Source organism: Passer montanus, unplaced genomic scaffold (assembly GCF_014805655.1).
Source record: "Passer montanus isolate IOZ18808 unplaced genomic scaffold, ASM1480565v1 scaffold2, whole genome shotgun sequence".
Taxonomy (NCBI): domain Eukaryota; kingdom Metazoa; phylum Chordata; class Aves; order Passeriformes; family Passeridae; genus Passer; species Passer montanus.
The window spans coordinates 7,249,334-7,272,584 of NW_024366591.1; the positions used below are offsets into that span (position 1 = coordinate 7,249,334).

The following is a 23,251-nucleotide window of genomic DNA, read 5'->3' on the forward strand; positions in this document are numbered from 1 at the left end:
AAGGTAAAGAAAGTTTTCTTGAGAGCTTGAGAAATGAGAAAGCTGAGGATTGTACCCATACTGAAACGATGCTGAGAAAGGATGCAACCAAGCCTGTGCTTCTCTAGAGATGGACAAAACAGTGTTGTACTTGAGAGAAGGGAGCCTTGTTAGGCAGCGTGCCACAGCCATGGAGTAAGTGGTGCTCCAGCTGTAGGCTCCTGGAGATCCCACAACTGAAAACTGTGGGGGCATAAAGTCAAAAGTTAGGGAGCAGACTCCTAAGCTCTAAGTTTGTTTTACTCACCCTTCCTTCCTACAGGGAGCAATACATCAGAAAAGAGCTAGGGGAGTTTCTTAGGAGGACGTACAAATACTGCTGTAGTGTTGGATAAGTTGGATTCCACATGAAGGAATGGGACCCATTTCTGGAGTAACCTGCTCTAGCACCTGTCTGTGTAAAGAGTGGTTGGTAGAAGGCTGCAGGGTGATGCCTGTTGACTTCCCACAGACTTCTGCAGTAGTCAGGATGGCCATGCCCCATGATGACCTGAATTACCAAGCCAGCTGACCAGGCAGGACAGGAAGCAGCACTTGCAGGCAGAGAAATGTGTGCTTAGCTCCAGTGAGCAACCTATGGGTACTTCTGAGTGCTGGCTCCCCACAGCAGGAACCAGGCTGCTTTTAATTTCTGAGAGATCGCAGTCACCCGGCAGCTTCAATTCTGTCTTCACTGAGTTCAGCCAGTTGGTTCCTTCTTGCTGTATTTTCTTCTCTGTGCCAGTTGGCACCCAGTGAAGAGAAGGTGATGTTGCTCTTGGTGCTATGGGTGGAGATAAGCAAAGGATTTTATTTCACAGGACTAATTTGGGACCTCCAGAATTCAAAGCATATAACAGCAAGTCACCTAGAGGTGACCACAACTTCTTGTGGCCCAAAAAAGGAGAAACTGTCTGTAGGGGGCTACTATGGAACTACAGGAATGTGTGGGTTCCTTTGAATATATGGTAAAGATGTTTTTGTCTAACACCTTTTCATTTCCAACTGAAAAATGATCCCTCTTCTTCCCCTTCTACTTGTTCAATGTACTGCCTGTGGGAAAAGAAATCAAATTAGCATCTCTGTTACAGAAAACTTTCCAGCTTTAGGGGGAAAACTGTCAATAATGTTTATTGTATAAGCCATATATAGAAAACATTTTTCAATTGCTAGAATTATGATGTCAGTTTAAAACTGTTATGTTTCTAATTGATGCAGGAGTTATAATTAAGAGAAAAAGTGGAGAAATTCCATGCCCACTGGCAGTTGAAGCCTTTGCTGCTCACCTTAGCTATATCTGCAAATATGATGATAAATACAGCAAGTAAGTAAGATGTGCATGTTTGTGTGTACTTCTTTCACACCTTCTCTGTTGCTGCAAGGTTTGAGTTGTTCATGTTGAGCTGCATCTGAAGGCCTAATGCTGTTTTCACTGAGTCTCCAGAACTTCTGTTTAAATTGAAGATCAGATGCTGGCTCTGCACAAAACAAGAACTGCATTGCTGGTGTTGGTTTGGCTCTATCTACCCATCCATCAGACCAAAAAAAAGAATTTTGAGACACAGGTCCTTTGCATCTTATAAATTACTTTTAAGAAGTGATGAGAGGATGAGCCAGCAGACTGATAGAGAATTCAACAAGGGTCTACCAGCCCCACAAGTCTCTCAGGTTAGCTCAGCTCTTCCCTCTAGCAGTAGCTGATGTTTAGTTGATAATCTGTCCTGGTGATATTTGTATCACCTGGAGCCAGAAGAGAAAAGACATTCAGTTCTGCATTAAAGCTGATCTACATGATGAAAGAGCAGAATGTAGAACTTTTGGCTCCTGAATTCCAGTTGATGTTCTCAGTGTTAGCTCTTAATGTAGCTGGGAGGAACAGCAGGGAGTAAGAATAGCAGTAGTGAAGCTTGGCTGTGGGAATAGCAGTGAGGTACAGGAGATTTCAAGAACTAGAAATTGAGAAGAGAGAAAAAGCAGCACAGATTTTTCAAGCTAGCTCTGGGCAAGGCAGCAAGAATTCAGTAGAATATATGAAAGAAGAGGAGGTCATCACTGGAGAATGATGTTGGGATCTGGTCAGAGGAAATCAATGCGGAAAAAAGCTTTAAATGGTTGCTTAAAAATGAAAATAGGAAAATGGGAGAATGGGAAATTTTATGACAGAAGAGAGAATATTCTGGCAGTCCTAGAATTAGTCAGAACCTAAATATATAGATGTCAGTCCTTTCTGGTTCTGCCTTGTGGTCCACCTACCAGCAGTGTACGCTCTCGCTCTACCCCCACATCCTCCTACCTACTGTTGACAGCAGCAGCAATCATCCTTTGCTCACAATAAACCTGAGGAGAAGCATCAGCAAGCTTCCCAAAACTGCAATGTAATGTGACTGAGGCTTTTTTTTTAGTTACAAATTGAAGGGATTCAGCCCTACATCTCCTATCACAAGGATATTTGTCATGGGTGAGCTCAAGGAACGTTTATCAGTACTCTTTTTTACATGTGATACAGAGGTGAGATTATTGCTGAAGTTTGCTTCTGAGAGCAAGGAGGTCTGCTCTTTTACATACTACCAGAAATGTCCAAAATTATGCAAATTTGCTGTTACTGTCTGTCAGATATATTGTACAAAATTTCTTTAAATAATATTTGAACCAGGCATTAAGTCCCACGCCTGCTTAACTTTGGGACTGCAGGATCTTTGTCTGGGGTAATTTCTTGCACCCCAGCTGCAATTGTTTGGCTGAACAGTGTTTTTCCCTCCTTTCTTGGCTTTTAGGTATTTCATTTCTCACAAACCAAACAAGACCTGGCAACAAGTGTTCTGGTTTGCCATCAGCATCGCTATAAATAACGCCTACATCCTCTACAAAATGTCAGAGGCCTACCATGTGACAAGGTACAGCCGTGCACAGTTTGGTGAAAGACTTGTAAAGGAGCTGCTGGGCTTGGAGGACACCTCACCCACCCATTGATGCTTTGCTCTTGGTGGTGTAGGCAGGGGCTGGAGGGAAAGCAGAAGATACCACACCTGGAGCGGCAAAGCAAGGAACTTGTGACGCCACCAGTGCTGTCATCCAAAAATGCCAAGTGATGCCACTAGAGAGGTGCAAACTTTGTTCCTAGTATCAGCTGGATGTAAACATCTCATGCAGAAAGTGCCACTGGAAAAGCTGACACAAAATTCCATATGTGAATGCGAATGCCCTGTGGGAATCTGTACACCGAAAACAGACTTAAATTAGCATCATCTCAATGCTATTTGTTGAACAGGGTCATCTTGTAAAGTTCCTCTTGGGCCAAGAGCTTGTCAGAAGCTGGCACAGCTCAGCAGTCCTAGATGGGCGTTACAGGAAACTCTGCACCTTCCTTGGAGTTACTAAATTGTCCCTGTGCGGCTGCACCGTGGGCTGAGCGCGGCTGCTGTCCCGCCAGACGTCGCTGCTGTCCTCCACTGGGACAGGCACAGCAGGGACACTGCAGCAGGCATCTGGACAAACACCACCTTCACAGGCAGGCAGCCAGGAACTGAGAACCACTCATGATTTCTTTCTGTGGTTTTTTCCCCCTTCGTTTTTATTAATGTAACATAAAACAATTTGATCCCAGTTAGAACACAGGAAAAGTAGGAGAAACCAAGTAAATTAGTTAATTTAAATGACAAATACATTACACTGATTTTCTTTTTTAACCACGATGAAACATTTTTTTACACAAACAGTGATTAATACTGTAAGTATTAATTACTGTTAATTACTGTAATTAACAGTGAGTAAACCAGTAAGTAATACTGCCTCACATCTTAACTGCCACGGTCAGTGTACAGGTGAGAAATCAAAATATACCAACTATATTTTTTCTTGATTTCAACTGTATCTTAAATGTTGCTTAAAAAGCTAATGTAATGGACTGTTAAAGTTTTAAGAACAATAATTTATTGCTTTTTCTTTGATAACTGTCAAGACCTTTTTGGCCAACTTTAGAATTTTGTTTGGCACACAGTTGGCAGGAAAAAAAAGTCACTAATAGCCAAGTGTTTCCCATTATTACTGTGGGGTGTTCTGTAGGAATTCTTTTTGGTAGAGTTCAGGGCTTATCACAGTAGTTGTAATTATGCAGATTACATGTGTAGCAAAATAACGTAGCATTGTGTCTTAGAAAAGGAACGAAGTCCAGTTTCAACCAACCTTAAGCCTTGCTAAAACAGAGCAAGCCCAAAGAGTTCTTCTGTTCTGAGTGACATTGTAGAGGACATCGTGAGCTGGTGGTCAAGGCCATGTTTTAGTGCTCGTGGAATCTGAATGCCACTGGAGTTTCAGAAAACAGTGCCAAGAGAGAGGTATGATTGAAACACGGGAATCAATACTGAGGGGAACTACTACCCTGCCCTCTTACACTTTATTGATTTCAGTCAACAACTCAATCGTCAAAAAACTCTGTATTCTGAAGGTTAGCAGTGATGGGCACAAACAGAATTGCATTAACTTACAGGGCAGAAAAACATGTTGATTAGAGGACCCCAAGCCTGAAAAGTTTTATTCCCAAAGAATGACTCAAGTTGATTCAAGAGGAATGGAGTGAATGACTGATTTGTCAGTGTAAATCTTACCAGGTTACATGTATCTATCGGATAAGAGGCAGTAGAGGGTAACCACCATTAATTTGGAAACTCCTCAGATTTCATCATTCTGTGACATGCAAATGCATAGCATGTAAATAATAACAGAGGAAGAATCCAGCAAGGGTTAGTAAGTGAATGACTAGCCCGTGGAGTATCCTTGCACTGAAACCTTTCTGTTTCCACCAAAGTCTTACCTGTTTAGCATAGATCTAGAGGCAGATCTCACCTGGTTGCAAGGAGAGAAGGGGATGGCCATGGTGGTTCTGCTTGTGCTACAGCCTGGAGCCTGTCCCACACATCCTGCTCTGCCTGCCAGCTGCACAATGAACAGCAGTGGGATTCCTAAGCATCTTTTTCACTTCTCAGTCCATAAGGTCTCCACACTGGAAATACGGGAGAAAGGACAAAACTTTGTGCACTGAGGCCTCCTAACCACAAAAGAAGGGGGTGAGTTTGAACCACTCTAGCCCTTGACAATGTCAAGCTCCACAGGAACCCAAGGATGAGTTCAAAATTTCTTGACCCTGCAGAGAACTGATACCACCCCTCTTCAGACTGAGTGTGTTTGACAGCTGATTATTGTCAGCCTTGAAAGTATTCAAAGGGAGACAGCAGCTAGCCTGAAGCATGAAAAATAAATGTTCAGCAATATAAACCTATATTTTATTTTCTTTCAGGAAATTTCACAGAGTGTTCTTATTGCTCCCTACTTCAGACAATGCCAGCCTATATTGGATCAGGAAGTGTAGCTACTAGATCATTATATCCCATAAATTTATATGGTAGTTGAAACTAGGGCAGTAAGGGAAAGTTTGGCTGGAACTTTACTGATGGAACAGCTTAAATGAAAAGTCCAGCTTCCTTACACTCCCATGCCATGCTGGGCTATGTGCAGGATACCCACGCCCCCAGCAGACATGGGATGGTTTCCAAGACCACCTTGGAGCCACTTGGCATTTCTGAGGAGTAGGCAGACCACTTTCCAGATACATTGTAAGCCCCTGGCCAATAGTTATGTAACTATGGATGCTTAAAGGCCTGGATCTAGGCCATCCCATACAGAAAATGCCTTTTCTTTTTTTGGATGACTGTAGGCCTGAGGCCTTGAAATATTTAATTTTTCACCAATGTATGCAGTTAATTATGCGGATTACTTGAGCTCAAATCATGAGATCCTAGCTTTTTGCCTCAGGGACTAGGTCCTGAGTAGTTTTCCCTAGAATTGGTGTTGATGGGGGATTACACAGTGGCTGACTATTACAGGGAAGATGCTTTAGTCTCCTTGGTAAAGGAGAAAAATTAAAACAAAATTATAGCTTTGCAATGAATTTCATTTTCTTAGCCTTAAACATCCCTCATCATTTGGAACTGTTGTTCTTATCATGCACAAACATTCCATAAGTAAGCAAAAATATTTATATATATTTGTATGTACAAAATGCCTGAATTTTGGCTCTCGAAGCCAACAAGCAAAAGCCACCAAAGTGTAGTCTATATCTACAGATTACTCTTCCCCCTCATCTTTTCCTTTTATTGACTGGAAGTGGATAGGGTTGGGGAAAGTTAAGATTTCTCCTTGTTGAAAAAGCATCTTGCACTTTTTCTGTTACTACAACCAAGGCAAAGTAATTAAGGAAGATATAGGCTAATTTTATTTAAAAGGCTAAAGTTTGTCAACTGCAGCTCAGCCTGTGCAGGATTATTTCCTTTACTGTAAACTGGCTTACTCAGATTTGGTTCCCCACCTGCTTGTAACATTAAAGCCTCTCCCTGATTAAAGGGGGAAAAAAAATCTCAAAGTAGTGCAAGGATGCTCGTTATAGTGTGTGTGTGTCTAATTGTGCAATAGCTTGTGAAATTATAGTTTGTAGCCTTAAGACAATCTGGTTAAGAGATCTGAGAACTTAGCAGTAGGTAAAATGCAGTCAAAATACCAACCAAGTCACAGAGGAATGTCTCTGAACTTTTTCAGGAAAAAAAAAAAGAAATTTGACACTGAAGTAATGAAGGGAGCACAGCACAACTCCTTTCTCTCCTACTGAATTGAATTTTCACTGACATTCTAAAAACTGATACTTACTTGTTTAGAACTGTACTTCTAAAAACTGATAATTACTTGTTCATGGTATGCAAACTTTATTTCAATGAACCGAGACCATCAGTAAGACACCGACCACCTTCTATGCACCGTACTTTCAGGAAATGTCTGTTGTGCCATGATCCATTCTTGGAAAACATTTCTTTTCCCAGTGTGTAATACCACACTTGCCAGAGCTTAGAAGCTACTGGGAAGTGGTTTCCACTGTTGTCTCCGTTGAAAAATGCTTCAAGGGCTTGCAGGAATTCTGCCACTTTTTACTTCAGTCCATCTGTACACTTGACAATAGGGCACAATTTAAAGAAATCTCATCTCCATTTTCTGTTTCTATTCTCTATCCCCAACCTTTCTATATACAAGTAGTCTAGGAATCATAATTTATAGAAGTACAACTTTGTTTTCTTCAGGTAATTTCTAGAGAAAATTGAATTTAGCAACTCAAAAACAGCATTCCTGTTCTTTACCTCCAGATATATTTCTGTGGCCTTTTTTTTCTTTTCCAAATAAAAATACCTTTCTTTCTAACAGTTATTTAGAAGTCTGTCTTGAGCTAGTGAGTAGTGAAAGAAGCCTCCAGTATCTCATTCTTCCATGCCTTAGTCCTGTTGTGGTAGAGCTGATTCCACTGAAGGAGGGGGTTGGGGGATTATGCTGCTCTGATAATTCTGTGCATCTCTGGTACTTTCCAAGCAAGGATTGCAAAGTGCTGTAACAACCTCAGCACTCACAAAACGTCATTAGCTTATCAAAGCTTTTCCTTTCCTACCAAACACCAAGGCACAGCACAGATAAGGGGGGTGATGAAACTGTAAAGTGGAGTTTGCACTCCTGCTGATTAAGGCCCTGTTCTGTGTTTTCTGTGACTTGGTTCTTGTTCAAAAGCACTTTTCCTAACTAGAAATGGAAGTATGCCAAATACCATTTCCCCCGAAGTACGGGCTGTGGGACTTAGCACAGGCTGGCATGAGTTAAAACTAAATTGCACTAAAGGTAAGAGAAAATTTGATAAAATGTAGGAGCCCAACAAGCCCAGAGGAACTTAGAAGAGATATATGGAAAATCTGAAGCTCTGCAATAGTCCAGTAAACTCGGTGTAATAATTACTGAGTTAAGAAAAGTCACTGAGGCTTAGATGGAATATGGAATCTTCCATCCACCTCTGTTACAGAGTTTGCCATGGCACTTCCTTTGCATTGGATTGATGCAAGATTGGTTGTTTGTAAAACAAGCTCATCTCAGTCTGGCTGAGAAAAACATTGGAGTGTTGAAGACCTGTTCACAGTTTCACAAGGGCAAGGAACTCTAAACTCAAAACAGGTATATATTTGGCCTGCTGTTAACTAGGATACTTGTACCAACACATCACATGATCTACTCTAAAGCAAGCCTGTCATCAGTGCTACTTGATATGTATTAATTCTTGTCACAATTCTTCCTAAACTTAGCTTTGTTTCCAGAAGCATCATGAACTGGAAGTACCTTCATATCATCACCTCACTGTTGGGAAACAGTTGAGAACAGCTGTGCTTTGTAAAAAGGATTTCTTCCTCTTCTTCCTGAGTGACAGCTTTGCCTCTCTGGAAATCTAACCCTGGAGAAGCTTCCTGCCCCACACTTTGCTTTACTTCCCTCATTCCTTGCATTTAGAGCACATCCAAAGCATCCTGCAGGTTCTCGGTCAGTCTGGAAGGGTTGACAACACAGAGTTGGCCCTTCAGTTTACTTCTGTAGCGTTGCTCTGCTGGTCCTTTCTGCTATTTTGCAGATCTCAGATGAAACAGGGTATTGTTTCTGCAGGCTGTTCTGATTGCAATCACTGTGAAGGTGTTGTCTGCTTTGCCCCATTAGTGCTGTCCCAGCAGGTCTGGATGGACCCCAAAGAGGTTTCAGCAGCACCACACCCACTGCTCCAACTGGCATGGCTGTAATATTCCTCAGCTCTGCACTGCTGTCATAGAGAGACCTTTGACAGGGTCTGGGGATTTTCTTTGTGTTTTGCTTTGTTTTTGAAGCCCTTTCACTCTGATGGGTTTGGTGAACAGCTGTTAGGTATCACTAAAAGGCCTTAAGTGGTAAATCCCTTTTGTATCACTCTCTTGAAGTAATAATTGCTTGTATGGGATGTCAGGGTGGTCCATGTGATGTGTAGTGCAAAAACCTGACCCAGGAAAGCATCATTTGCTGTACCTGAACAACCTTGGATGACTGTTGTGCTGTGCTGTAGGACCATGATGTGTAGGACCTGACCAGGGAAAAAACCTGGGGAGACACAAGATCACAATTTGTAGTCCAAGCTACAAATTGTAGCTCCTTGGACAAGCAGATTTCATAGTCAAGCTGGTCTCAGAAGTTTTTCTAGGAAAGGGAAAATTCCAGGCCTATGCAGTTTGCTCCCAGCCATTGCAACGCTGTTTCTAAAATAAACACTCTGGCAAATGCTTTCATACTTCAAGTATTTACAGTGTGCTCTGGCCTTCAGAGCATTTTGACCTATTTCCACTAGTTCCCCCCAAAAAGCCTAGAAATTTAAAAGCAAAGCACAGCGCACTAGGTTCAGCTGTCCAGAGCCCCAACCCACTTGTGTCAAAGTAACTCTGTGGTCTTGTTCTCAAATAATCTGTGTCAAGGCATTTGCAAAATGTGACTGCTGAACAATTTGCATGTCTCTGTGAACATAGTTGCTCATTTGATGGAAAACAGTTTGCAGGTCTCTCGGACTTATTTTGCAACCTGGATTTTTCTTCTAGATATAAACCAAATATTTGCCTGGCATTTCAGTACTGAAATAAAAAAATAGCTTGATCCCATGGTCTGGGGGTGATATCAGAGATAACAAAACTCAGGTTTATGCCAGCAATTAATCTGGTCCTGTGAAGGTGTGGCTAATCAGCATGGAGGGATGTAGGCACAGACACAAGGTGACAGTGAGTTTGAGAAGTTTGAGGAAAGTTCAGAGGATGGAGAGAGAGGAGCCAGGTGATCCCATCTAACTCTCATCATTCCAGCATGTATACCCCCCTCTCCTGCTGCCTTTGAATTAAAAGAAAAGGCTGATGTTTAATATAAGCAGTCTGCACAGCTGATTAAGTAACATAAACCCTGCTTTAGCTGCATCCCTGGCCTCACTCCATGCCTTTCCTTAGGCTATACGTGTTCAGTAGTCATAAGCCTTGGAGTCACAGCACTGCTGCATGTCAGCACAGCATGGAAGCTACAGACTGTGGAAGCACCACAGTAGAAACAGGAACAATGGGGATTCCAGAGAAGGAGCCTCCCCATTTTGTTTTCATTTATTTTTCAATGTGTGCAACTTACATTCCATCAAATGCAGTGACAGTTCCAATTGCAAAGATGGGCCTTAGCTGGCTGAGTGCTTTCAAGACCACTGGGCTGTGCTCACACCATCAGCAACTGCGGTTCTGTTGCAAAGTTCCATATTCTTTATAATTCTAAAGATTTCTGTTGAAAGCATAAATTATAGAGGTAAAATATACACTGCAAATTACTTTTTCTTTTTAAAAACCTTCTCAGACCAATTTTATAACAGCCAAGTCTTTCAGGAAATGCAGGTGTGTGACCTCTTCACAGTAAGAGACACACAGCTGTGTTTCTGCATGGGACAGGGTGTCACTTTTGTGACACCAGTTTTGTTCTACACAAAGGCACGCTTGCAATAAATTTTTACAAATTTTGTACACCATAAGCTGAATTCCAAGTTCCAAAAATGTGAAGTGTGGCAACAATAACAAAATTTATTTATAGTATCACTCTGATATCTTGTCATGTGATTTTATTTCTTCAACAAAGTTTGTTTACAATCAACAACTTTGAAATACAGTCAGATATATTACCTGTTGCTTTTCCTGTCTTGTTCTTTTCTGAAATACGTGGGGAAGATGTTTGGTCATGCTCTGAGTGCCTAAGTGAAAGGATGTAGAGAATATACTGCAAGATAAGTTACAAGTTCACACTCTAAGACCATTAGAATCATAAACCTACCATCTCTATCCAGCCATTGGGACAAAGGCATTTTCTTTTTAAAAAATTGACTTGAAAAAGCCTTTCAGTGTAGCTGGCACAGAGACATAGGAAAGGGGACCACTGTCTCCCCCTGCCATGCCATTCTGACTCCGACAAGCAATGCTTCCCAGCCACCGCAGAGCAGGGTGGACACAAGGACAGGGAGAGCTGTCCCAGCTCTGGAATATCTACGCTGAACAGAACCAGCCCTTCGTCCTCACTGCTCCGGTTCCTGGCAAGCATTGCCTGTACCACCAGTGGTGCCCACCAAACCCATGACCTGCACGCCAGTGAGTGGCATTTGCAGGCAAAACCTGACACGTGTGGTCTGCAGATGGCTGTTGTTTCACAGCTCCAAGCCAGCAGGTTGCTAGGACCTGGTTTAAACCTTATTCCACCAAGGCAGCAGAAGCCTTGCAGGGGAACACACAAGTGGGGTTACAGTCAGTCTTTGCCAACAGCCACAATAAATATGTCCCCCATGCCTTGGGGTGTGTCCCTCATTTCCCCTTGTCTGCAAAGGCTCCACTGGGACTGGGCTGCCCAGCATTCCAGGTGTGTGTGTGGCTCCACATGGAGTTCTGGCCAGGATCTGTGGGGCTGCCATGTCTGATTTGCTCAGGGTGTTTCTCCATAGCATCTTGTGTTTTCCACATGAAGGAATTTAGTTTGCACCTAAGCTGTGCTAGGAAAAAGCCAGAATTCCAGGGAAAACAAAACATTAACAGAAGCAAGCACAACCAGCCCCTTGACCTATTTGATGTCTTTATGGACCCTGTCCCTAGGAGACTATTTTTCTGAAGTTGCTTGTTATCACAAAAGAGGAGGCAAGAGATTCTGGCTGTTCAACACAGCCAAGATCTCAGAAATCTTTTCAACATGTAAGTAGCTGCATTGGCAGCCCTTAATGCTGGTTTGAAAGACAGTCTGTCCCCTTCGCACAAGAAACAAGACTCCTTTTCTCCTTTGCTGTGTGTTTTTGCACCACAGAGTCACTGCTGGGCAGCAGGGGAGGAACCACCACGCGTGCCTGCAGCTCAGAGTGAAGGCTGGCTCATCCCAAAGCAGTGCAGAGGCTGGAAGTGTGTAGGTGCATCATCAGGGTGATGGAGCGGCATGACCACGCCCTGGCTCAGGGCAGGGCTCCCCCCAGGCTGGACAGGTGCCTCCCTGCATCGCTCCCCAGGCACACACAGCAGGAGGCACCTAAGGAGAGGATTACAAGCAGCGAGACCAGCTACACACCAGATGAGACTGCAGCTGGGCCATAAACCAAAGGAGGATTTCTCCTTGTTCCTGTCATGGCTGGAGAGTCGCCCCCAGCAGCACAGCACTTTGTTCCCTGGATGTGCCGTGACCAGAGCTAACACTGTGTCTGACCAGGCCACACCATCAGAGGTACAATAAGCAATGCAAATCATCTTTAGCAAACTAATTGAATAAAAGAAAGAATTTAATTTATGAAATCATGAAACCCAGGATCTGATTGACACGGACACACACGTTACTTGGCATGACCACGCCGTGGCTCAGGGCAGGGCTCCCCCAGGCGGGACCAGCCAGGCACGGGTGCCTCCCTGCATCGCTCCCCAGGCACACACAGCAGGAGGCACCTAAGGAGAGGATTACAAGCAACGAGACCAGCTACACACCAGATGAGACTGCAGCTGGGCCATAAACCAAAGGAGGATTTCTCCTTGTTCCTGTCATGGCTGGAGAGTCGCCCCCAGCAGCACAGCACTTTGTTCCCTGGATGTGCCGTGACCAGAGCTAACACTGTGTCTGACCAGGCCACACCATCAGAGGTACAATAAGCAATGCAAATCATCTTTAGCAAACTAATTGAATAAAAGAAGGAATTTAATTTATGAAATCATGAAACCCAGGATCTGATTGACACGGACACACACGTTACCTTGGCGCTGTCATTTACAACATTGCCATCCATTCAGATCAGGCCAGGCCCTACAGTAACTTAATCTCCTGTGAGATTATTTTCGGGAGAATTCACAATTAATTCCAAAAACGTGGTCTTTATTAATTAAGCCAAACTTTACATGCCCTTTTGCAGTGTTTTCCAATATCCTATTCCACTTGTCCCTCTGTCTCCAGAGAGGAACAGAGAGAATAAAACTGCTGCCTCACAGACGCTGCAGAGAAGGACACCCCCAGCTGTCACCAAGTCAAAGCACAGACTCTCCTAAAGAGCCCTCAGCCGAGGTTTGAAAAAGCACTTTACAGGCAGTAATGAATGGCATCTCATCAGACCCCTGCAAAGCAAAGCCATCTCCTCTCTCTTCAGAGACAGTCTCCATGCAGCAGTTTGCTTAGGATTACAGCAGAGTCACAGTTTTGTCTTGGGAATGAGAGTTTAAGAAATCAATACACAAAAGGTGATGGGAATTGAGAAACCAGAAACCTCTCTCACTTCTCTGATATTCCCACTTCCCCAGGTGAGGGCTTGGGCAGGATTCTTCAGGAATATCTGCACCAGCGATGCTGGCATGGGATTCATGTATTTTACCAGGGCTTTTTTTGCAGATTATGTTTCCTGTCATAGATTTTGCCTGGGAATCTGCAGTCTGTCCTTCATCAAAGAAGAAACAAGAGCAGCAGTGGAGGAATTGGCAATCCACAAACTTGGATGAGAATCAGATCCCCTGAGCAGACAGACTGGCCCAGAGGCAGCCGGTACCAGCTGCACCTCCATGAACACACCAAGGTGCAATAAGCCAAAACATGCTCCTTTTTCTGCTTCTATGGCTCAGGGCTGGACTGCAACCTTAAAAGGCATGCTAGATATTCCTGCTGCCAGATTCAGACTCCCCAGGGGCAACAAGGCAGGATTTAAAATGGCAACATTACTGCAAACCCTTCGAGGAAACAGCACAGCAAACACATCTCTCCTGGACACACAAAATTTATAGTCAGCTAAAATGATGCCAAATAATAATCCCCAAAAAATGGAAAGGTTTGAGGGAAGGTAGGGAGGGAAGAGACATTTATTTGCTGTGAATAAGACTAGCATCTGCCGGCAGCCACGCTAGAAAAAATTGGAAATCACTCTCAGGAACTGGAAAAGTTCATTGCCTGCTAGTCTATCAGTATCCCAGCCTTTTCAGATTGAAACTGTTGGAGACAAAGACAAACAAATGAATTAATAGGCATAGTTATATCTTGGACATAGGCACTGGAAAACTTGGTCTCCAAGCATAAGCAATTGTGTTTGCACCCAGCCACAGAGGAAAGGCCCTGTCCAACACTTGCAAAGAAAATTGTAATTCTGTACCTGCTGGCATTCCTCCTGAATATGTGTGCTGCTCTTCTCCTTGACATCCCAATTCATCTTTTTTCAGTCCTCTCCATTATGATGCCCAACAACTCACCACCACCTAAAACCCACAGCTACTTCTGATACTGGGTGGAAGAGAGGCATCCCAACAAATAGCTTGGCATAACATCAGCAGTGTGTTTCTGTGTTCAGATAATCACCATTTTTTTCACTCCTGTCCTGTAATTAATATTGAACAGGTAGAGCATTGCTCTGTTCAGTAAAGCAATTTGCAAAGTGCCACTGCAGAGCTCCACAGTTTGTCTTTTCAGACACCAGGTAATGTCAAGTATTTATGAAATTGGTCACGGATGATCACCCACAGTTTGCAGCCAGGCTGAGCATGCAGTGCTATTAAATACTGCAAGTCAAGTTTAATAAACTTACTAAAACAGAAGAAATACTTGCACATTTAATGAAGAAAACCTGTTACTGCAGCCAGGAGCTTGAGGTGACCCTGGAGGATCTGAAAGGTCCTTCAGTAGGACTCAGACCAGCTGTTACACATCTGTGGCCCTTTCTTGGCCAGTGCAACAAACTGGGCATAGACAGTTTAAACCAATCACCCATACACAGCAGCACTCTCTTGCCTGAGATGACAGCAGCCAATTTTGGTGCAATACAGTGATTTTAGAAGCTGCTTTTTTGAACAAAAAAACTCCCTTGGCCTGGGGCAAGTACAGACAAACCCACACCAAACACAGACATTCAAGTCAACTCTGGCTGCCAGCAACAACTTTCTGTTGCTCATGTGTGAGAAGCAAAACAAATTCAGGAACTTTTTCCCACATGCCAGCATATATGATCTGTTTCTCGTGATTTTTCCAGTAGCATCACCACCAAATTTTAATATAGAGTGGTGGTTCAGCAGGCCAGTGGTAAATCACGGATCATGAACAGCTTGCAGGCACTGGGAGGGACTCTTCCCTGATTGCTTTCCCAAAGAGCAGCCTGCAGGGCTGATGACCAGGCTCCCTCTGAGCAAGGGAGAGCAGATACCAAACACAACCGGGCTGCAAGGGAGCTAACCTGCCACAGCCCAATCCCCAGGGAGCTGGAAATGCTGTCTTGCATCCCTGTGGGTGGGACCCTGCCTGTGCATCAGGTTTAACCCCCAGACAAGCCAGACCCTGCTCTTCTCCCCATGTGCTCACCCTACCTGTTGTCTCATTGGTTTTATGGCCCCTGGTCCCAACCAGCTCTTCTTCTGTGCTGCAAATAACCAAATGGCTTTTATGTTACCTGAAAGGAGAAAATGCAACAGAAAGGGAGTGAGAAAGCATTTCCTCTGTTTCTTTCGGAACAACGAGGAGCTATTTATAATACAGTGAGGTTCAGTGTTGCACGAAAGCAGTGCCCTTTCCCAGCTGACAGAGCCTCTCTAGCAATGACAGCCTCACTATAGCCTGCAGGATTTCTTTTCGCCTGAGGTAGCTTAACCCAGTTTTTCATGTGGATAATGAAAATCCGCAGTGGATGAGATTTGATGTGGCTGCTGTTCTTTGCAGCTTTATGCAAAGGCTGAAGCACCCAGGAATGTATGAGCAGCTGCACCTTCTTAGGGCAGATTTCTGTAAAGATGGGTGGTTGCAAGGCTCCCTTCCCTCACTGAAAGCAAACCATAACACTTTATCTGAAGTCGAGGGAAGTTATACTTGAGGTTCAAAAGTTGCCCTTCTCTCCTGTCAGCACCTCAGGCCTGTGTGATAGAGGCAGTCAGCAGAGCACAAACTGCTCCCCAGGCAGGTGACCTAAATCCTGCTTTGCCCAAGGATGCTGCAGGGCACTGATGGGCTTTGTGTGCTGCCTTCCCTCCCCTCCCCACCAGCTTAGGTGCTCCGGGGTGTCTGTCCCCTCAAGCTGGAGCAGTGCAACTGCTCCACAGTCCCTGGGGCTGATAAGAAGTCTCCCCTAGAGAGCCTTCAGAGGCTCTGGTGACAGGGCCAGTGTCACACACGCCGGATCTGTATCCCCGGGGTGCACATCCACACTGGATGGCTGAAGAGCCCAACTCTGCCCTCTCAGCAGGAGCATCTCTAGCCAAACAGTGCACGGCTGTTCCAAAGAAGTGGGAAGAACAGCACCCTTAGCTGCTCAAAGCAGTGGGGAGAAAATGGAGCCAGGAGCGTTTTAGGAAAGGGGGATAAAGGGTCACTGTTGGGGGATATTTAGGCACCTTCCCACCAGGCCTTGAGTTTCACCAGAGGCTCCTTGGGTGGACCAAATCCTCTCAAGCCAAGCTGTGGCCAAAGAACTTCACTGCGACATTGCAGCAGTGGTTGGGAAAAGGCGCAGGAGTTGCATTTGGCATGGCTGCCAAAAGTTAATTAAAACAACAAAAACAAACTGGGGAGAGGGCTGTGCCTATGACAGGGTTCATCAGTCGAATCAGGTATTATTACATGCGTCAGACCAAGCTCCCCACAGTGATTCCTCTACTTTTCCACCTCCTCGGGGCTAATTTAAGAGCTGTTCTTTGCAGCCCATAATAATAGTGAGAAAGAAAATCCAATCCTCTTCTGCCAAAAGGAGGAAACTGGAACAAGGGAACCGGCAGAAAACTTGTCTTGCTGCCATCTCTGGCTTTCCTAAGGAAATTCATGCTCCAGGGCACTCAGTCAGAGAAAGCAGAGCTGCCAACAGGATGCACGACTCTGATCCTACCCACAAGGGAAGCCAAGTCCATCTGCTGGGAAAGGGAAGGACATTTCCCACAGATAAAACAGCAGTGGGGTGGGATGCTTAGGTGGACACAGAAATAACCATCCTGCACAGACAAGCATTTTCTCTGGGAATACCTTAGGCTCAGACTGCGTCTTTTGTACACACAACTCCTCCCCCAAAATCTTTCCTGTGAGGGGCAGGTGACGTCCCCTGCCCCACCAGAGAGCACCAGCACAATAACAGAGGGAGCTCTGCAGGAGCAGTAACATGTTTGTGACTCCTGCTCCAGCCAGGGCGGGCACAGGGAGCCAGGCTGCCTCGATGCCTCTGCCAGTACAGGTATTCAGGCAAAGGCAGAATTGAAGCAGGCTAAAGGGTCACCTTCCACTCACATAGATTTGGGCTCACCCTTTGTGTCCCCCACGAAATGACTTTTGATTTTTTATTTGGCCAAATCTATGAATGTTTTTCCTGATTTTTTTTTAAATCTTCCTGGAAAGTCATCTGATGGTCGTTGCTACAAGGGCATTGCTCACTCCTGCCAGGCTCAGCTCTGTCTCACACAGGCTGGGCACATCTTCAGCTTCATTTCCAGGAAGTGTTTAATCCATACAAAGTGGATCACAGAAATACCTGAGTACTGGCATGAGCCAAAACAGCAGGGCTGGCTCCAACCAATCCCACAGTGCAGGGGTTCCCAGGGGCAAAAGCCACCTGCCCTTTCTGTCATCATTTCTCCAGTAATGGAGCCCAGGGTGCCTCTTTGAACCAGGACCTCCTTTGTGCCAGGTGAGGATATCCAGAAGCTCATACAAGCCTTTCCCAGGCACTGCTAACAAAGGTCAAAATTCAAATGCAGCACAAAGATCTTTGCATCCAGGCTAGTTGTGAATCCCATGACATGCTTTTGGAACGCTGAATAACCTGTTTTCCTCAGAAGCTCTGAAAGCCTGTCCTTAGGGACTCATGCAATGAAAAGACACCAGAATGTCAAAGATGCCATCCTCTACCTAAGAGACTATTGAAAATGCAAATTTTATGGGCAGACTTCTGTGGTGGTTATAGATAGAAATAAAATTCTTAAAATAATGCAGAATTTGGTCCCCAAAGGTACTAAACTGCTATTCACAATAAAATACAAAATTAATTTACTAATTATTTCCAGACTCATTTCTTCCCCATATTTCCTCAACGTGAAAGTATGAAATTTAAAAACTGTCTGCAGCCATTTTCCATTATAATATAAAAAAACAGCCAGAAACATCTTCACATTTTATGTGAGAGGATGAGGACACCATTTTGTAAGTAGCAAGAAAAGTAATTTGAGATGAGAGCTGGAGATGGGATTCTCCACCCAGCACATGAAATAGCAGCTGCTGGCTCACTCCTTCTGGGTGTGCTCACCTGGCACCATCCCTTGGCACGTTCCTGGTGCTGCACTCTCTTCTCTTGCCTGCTGTGCTCCAAAGGTGCTCAGTGCATCCATGTGTTTGTCCAGCCTCAGGACACTTCAGGTGGAAAACATGAGGCAGCATGGACCAAAGGATTTAACAACGCAGTAGCCAATTGCCTAAGGAAAGAGCAAAGGAATGGAATTAAAACCAAACAGTATTACCTCCACCTGCCCCTGAAGCTCCCACCAATCTCAGGCATAGAGACTTCCCAGTGCATGTTTATACATTTACATGTTTTACAGCCCTGGTTTCCACTGAAAGGGCTGTCACATCCAGCATCACATCAATTTTCAACAATAGGAAGAGCTTTTGTCCTAAACCTGGACCTGGAAACATTTTTTTTTCTTATTTTTCCTTTTTTTTTTTTTTTGATCTTCTCACTCACTATTTGTAAAGAACAGGCATGAGTTAACTCCTTAACCATATATTCCTTACTGTTCACAATCTAACCTCTTCTTGTACATGCACCCTGCCTTTTTAGATCAAAATGGGACAATTCTTGCTCCTCGCTAATAAAGGACTTCAGATTTAGGAGGGAAAGAAATGGTCCCTGGCATCCACTCTGTGCCACTTGGCTTGTAATTGAGCTGTCTTCCTTATTCCATTTTCCTCTCTTAAGATTTAACCAGTATGATGTGCTAATACTTTGATCCATTCCAGTATCTAATCCTGCTTTGTAAAATGGGAACCACAGAGATTCCCAGGTGCACAATCAATTTTTTGGATGTTCCCTGAGCGAACTGACAGGCCCTCAAGAGCATCAGTTCTGACCAGCTGCCTACAAGCACTGCTCATGGACATCCAGCAGTGCTCTCTTTACTGATTTCATCCAGAAAAATAAACAGCTATAGGCCCAACACTGATTTGCCTCGCCACACTGGATTTGCTGGAAGCTGAGGAAAATGTAACAGCCCTCAGGATCATTCAGAGCACTGCCTGGCTCTCCTTCTTACAAAACACCCCAAGAACAATGTGAGTGAGACACACCAGTGGGAATTTGACACAAGTAGCAACCACAGGGGTCCCATCCTATTTTTCTGGAGTTGAGAGGAGGACCTTCAGCTCTCATCAGCCTCTGTCAGCCTTGAGGACAGCTCAGGGAAGAGCTGTAGCGATGTGTGATCTGAAAAACCTGCTTCTCACCTAATTTAAGGGCTCAGTCTTTATGGACAAAAGTAAAGAAATGAGAGAATCATATTCCTGGAGCTCTGATTCTATGAAAAAATGGTTTAAGGAGTTAAACATAATCAGCAGAAAAATGGCTGGCAGTTGAAGCCAGACATTCAGCCTGGAAGCAATTATTCATTTTAACAAACTCATATTGGAAGAGCTGGCAAAAGGAGAATTAGATCAGATGAAGATTTCCTAATTCTCAAATTCATCTGTTTCTCAAGATGTTTAAACTTCCTAAATTTTATTTTTAAAAACTAAATGTCCTAAAAACTTCTGAAAATTCAGCCAGTCTTTTACATCTGAGCTCTTCCCAGAGGTCACATCCAGACAGAAGCTGAGCACTTGGCACACACACCACTGCTGAAGATGTTACAGCTGATGCTGTAGAGCACAGGATAGCCTGATCGCATTTTTCCTAAAACAATGGATTACTGACTTTGAAATACATTCTATGCTGCAGCTCTGCATTTCCTTCTCGACACCCTCCCACTTTGCACCCCTTTCTCTTCTGCTCCACTTTTTTGAAGCTTTTCTACTGAGACACCAAGAAGAGAGTGAGTGTGTCATTTTCTTTTAAAGCTCCTCCCATGACAGAAGCTCTGATCCTCATCAGTGACCTGAAGATGGCCCCCTCTCTCAAATAACTCGTTCAACAGGAAAAGTAAAAGCAATGTCTTCATACAACCCTGAAACCAGCTGAGAGAGAGCCTAACACCAGTGTGGTGTGCTCCATGCCACACAAAGCACAAACTGCACACAGGGTGCAGCATTTTATTTCTCCAGACTGTTTAAACCAAAGTGTTATAACCCTTTCTAGCAGGAAATTCCCTGTCAAACATTGGCTTTATGTTGAAACCAAGACCTTGATGCAAACCTTAAAATCTTTTTGTCTCTCTCACCTCTGTTCCTCATCTCTTGATAATACAGGTGCTGCTGGCTTTAGATATACAATAAGGCTGTTTTGGCATAAGTAGTAGTTGTTGTTGTTATTATTATTATTATTATTGTTATTGTTACAATAGGCATCTCAACTGGAAGGCAAACCAGAACATCCCTCACCTCAGTCTCTCTTAGAAAAATATAAGGCTTGATTTTATGGTCTAGTTAAGCCAAGCTCAAAGGGCTTCAGCTACCAAGAGTGAAAACACTTACTGTGTTTGGGTGGTTGGTTATTTTCTTTGTTTCTTTTTGCCAGCCTTCCCTATACTGTCTTATGGAGTGGGCAGAAACACTATCCCAAGGGAGGAGAGGCAGGATCAGCATTCCTTTCCCTGTCAGCAGCAACAAATGGCTGGCTCAGCTGAGCACAGAGCAGCCACCAGGAATCTACCCCTGGGCACTTGAAAAACAACCTGCTGCACAGGGAGAGAGGTGGCACAAAAGCTGAGAAAAGTATTTTACAGAAGTGGTGCTGATCACATTACCAGAGCACAACAGACCCTTGGTTGTAATCTTCTAACCTTGTTTTTACCAAGGTGACCTTTAATGAATACAGTTTTGACAGAAAGCTATTTGCTACTTCCAGAACATTTTTAATTAAAAAATACCTTGAAAAGTCCTTGGATTTAAAACATCTGGGCAGAAACAGGAACTTGAAATCAAGCAGATCCCTCTTCCTGCATATAGAGTGCAACCTGCTGCTGTGCTGGAAGAAATCAAACCAAATCAAAAGGGTATTTTGCACCCATTCAGACCTCTTGGAGAGCTGTAGAGAGAACATCTGTGGACTGAGTTTATTCCCAATTTTAAAGCTTGATTACTAGCAGATCTTAAAATAGCTACTGGATGCTAAGCTGTAAATAAAATGTGCAGACTAACAAAAGTTGCAACCCTGACATTTGTGCTCATTCTGTAATCATGGCTTATTATCCCAGAGTTTTTTTCAGTGGCTTCATTCACTTGAAATGATTCTGTAGAGGAACAAGCCTCTTGCCAGAGCAATCTGTAAGAAGCTATTGCTGTGAAATTATTCACTGTGTTTCATGCTTGAAGGAGGACACAGGTGATGCCTGTGTGCCACTCATGGCCATGTAAATTCATACAGCATCTACATTTAAAATAAACCTAAGTAAGGCAAAGTAGATGTTGGTATTTGCGTACAAAATTTAAACATCTTAAAACAACTAAGGTTATGGCACTAATACCCCAGAATGGAATTGGGCAATGCTCTACAGGATTCACTTCAAACAAGACAACAGTCTTTACCTCAAGCAGGTTGCAGCCTTTTTATCTCTCCCAAAATTCAGCTTCCTTTCTAAATACAGAAAGGCATCTTTTTGAAAAATCAGAATTTCAAATGCTTTTTTAAATCCACAAAGAGTAAAGCTTAAACATTCCCTTATAAAATCAGTATAAAATATCTGCTTTTATGCACAGCAACAAGCAAGCAGAGTAAACCCATGCATAAAAAACTGCTAAAAAGCATGACCTGAATTTTCAGAAAATGAACAGGAAACTTTTTTTCAAATCTATGTACTCGGGTAACATGGCAATAAGGGAGTTCTTGGTCAGCAGCAATGCAGAAATTTGCTGGATGGTTCATTCAGTCCTGCTACTTACATTGAGAAGTGAACTGAGAACTGTACACACAGGACACATGGAAGACTAATCAGAGATGTAACAGACTCCTACATTTAACACTGGATTAGATTAAAAGCTTCTATTGCCAGAAGCCTATTGTAATTATATTTAGGTATCACCTGCCAGCTTCCAGGTGTTAAAGGGCATTTAAGATAGAGAATCCTCATTTGAATTCTCAAATACAATCAGCAGATGGAAAACTCTTCCTTTTGTTTACTGCAGCTTGACAAGGCCTTTTTATTTTTGCCAGCCATTAATGTTAAAGAGCTATTTCCTTGATTTAATTTAGATTTTGAAAGTCACTGACTTCTGCTGCACAGAGGAAGTTTGTATCCATGACTTCTCCCTTCCCAGCAGCACAGGCTGCTAGGCAAAACTCTCCCTGTCAGTACAATTAAGAGTGGAAATGTTTCATTCCTTCCTATTGATACTTCTGCAGGTTCTGCTGGCTGATCCTGCCCTTGGGGCTGACTGCAAAGCTGAGTTTCTTAGACCAGAAGCCTAGCCCTGTATGCCATGGAGTGGGAAAGAATGATGTGCCCCAAAAGCTGGGGCATCTGAGGCTGCACAGAAGGTTGCAGATGAAATTTTTGGTCCCATCCCCAGCCCACTTAGCTTGCACTCCATCTCTGCCAAGGGGATGCCAGGCCTTGCCCTGTTGGCATCCTCATTTCCTCTAAAGGCAGCAGGAAAATTCTCCTTTCACACCTCCTGAGTGGAATTTGCTCCCTCCCCAGCTATCCTAGTGCAGGTTCAACTCTCTAAACTAGACTGTTGGGAGTGTTTGCCCCTAAAAAACTTTATTAAAAAAAAGTATTTTTTTTGGTTTAAATATTAACATTAGATCATCTCATGCAGCACCTGAGTGCCCACCCTGCACAAGAGAGAGGAGAGAGAGCACAGGAGCCCATGAGCACAGGCACCCCCAGGGCTGAGCGCTGCAGCTGCCCCAGGCCCTGGCACAGGGAGTGCTGGGAGCAAAGGAGGGGCACAGAGGGAATCTCCAGAAGCTCAGACCCAGAGGGACAGGAGGAGGAGTGCCTTGACAACATATTTTCAGGTGACTATACACTCAGCATTAGCCCTCTCGTCAGTGTAACACAGCTCCTAAAATACGACAATTTCCTCAAAATTATAGTATTAAACACAAACAAAATGTCTTTTCATAAATACAAATATACATCCGCATATACACATCTATAGAACAGGAACTTTATGAAGCAACCAAGTGAAATGAAGTGTTTGAAACCTACTTCAGCCTACAAGCTCCAGGCAGACTTTTACTGCGTTTACTCAG

General features: G+C 43.8%; 1 protein-coding gene across 1 annotated transcript in view; it reads left to right on the forward strand.

The window, feature by feature from the left end:
- The window catches only part of PGBD5 (piggyBac transposable element derived 5), a 68,013-nt gene extending 57,424 nt beyond the window's left edge, over window positions 1-10,589 (forward strand). Inside the window, exons 6-7 of the mRNA XM_039707539.1 lie at window positions 1,237-1,342; window positions 2,793-10,589. Of these exons, the coding sequence (XP_039563473.1) occupies window positions 1,237-1,342; window positions 2,793-2,988 (302 nt within the window). The 3' untranslated portion in view covers window positions 2,989-10,589. The remainder of the gene's footprint in view (window positions 1-1,236; window positions 1,343-2,792) is intronic.
- The last annotated feature ends 12,662 nt before the right edge of the window (window positions 10,590-23,251 follow it).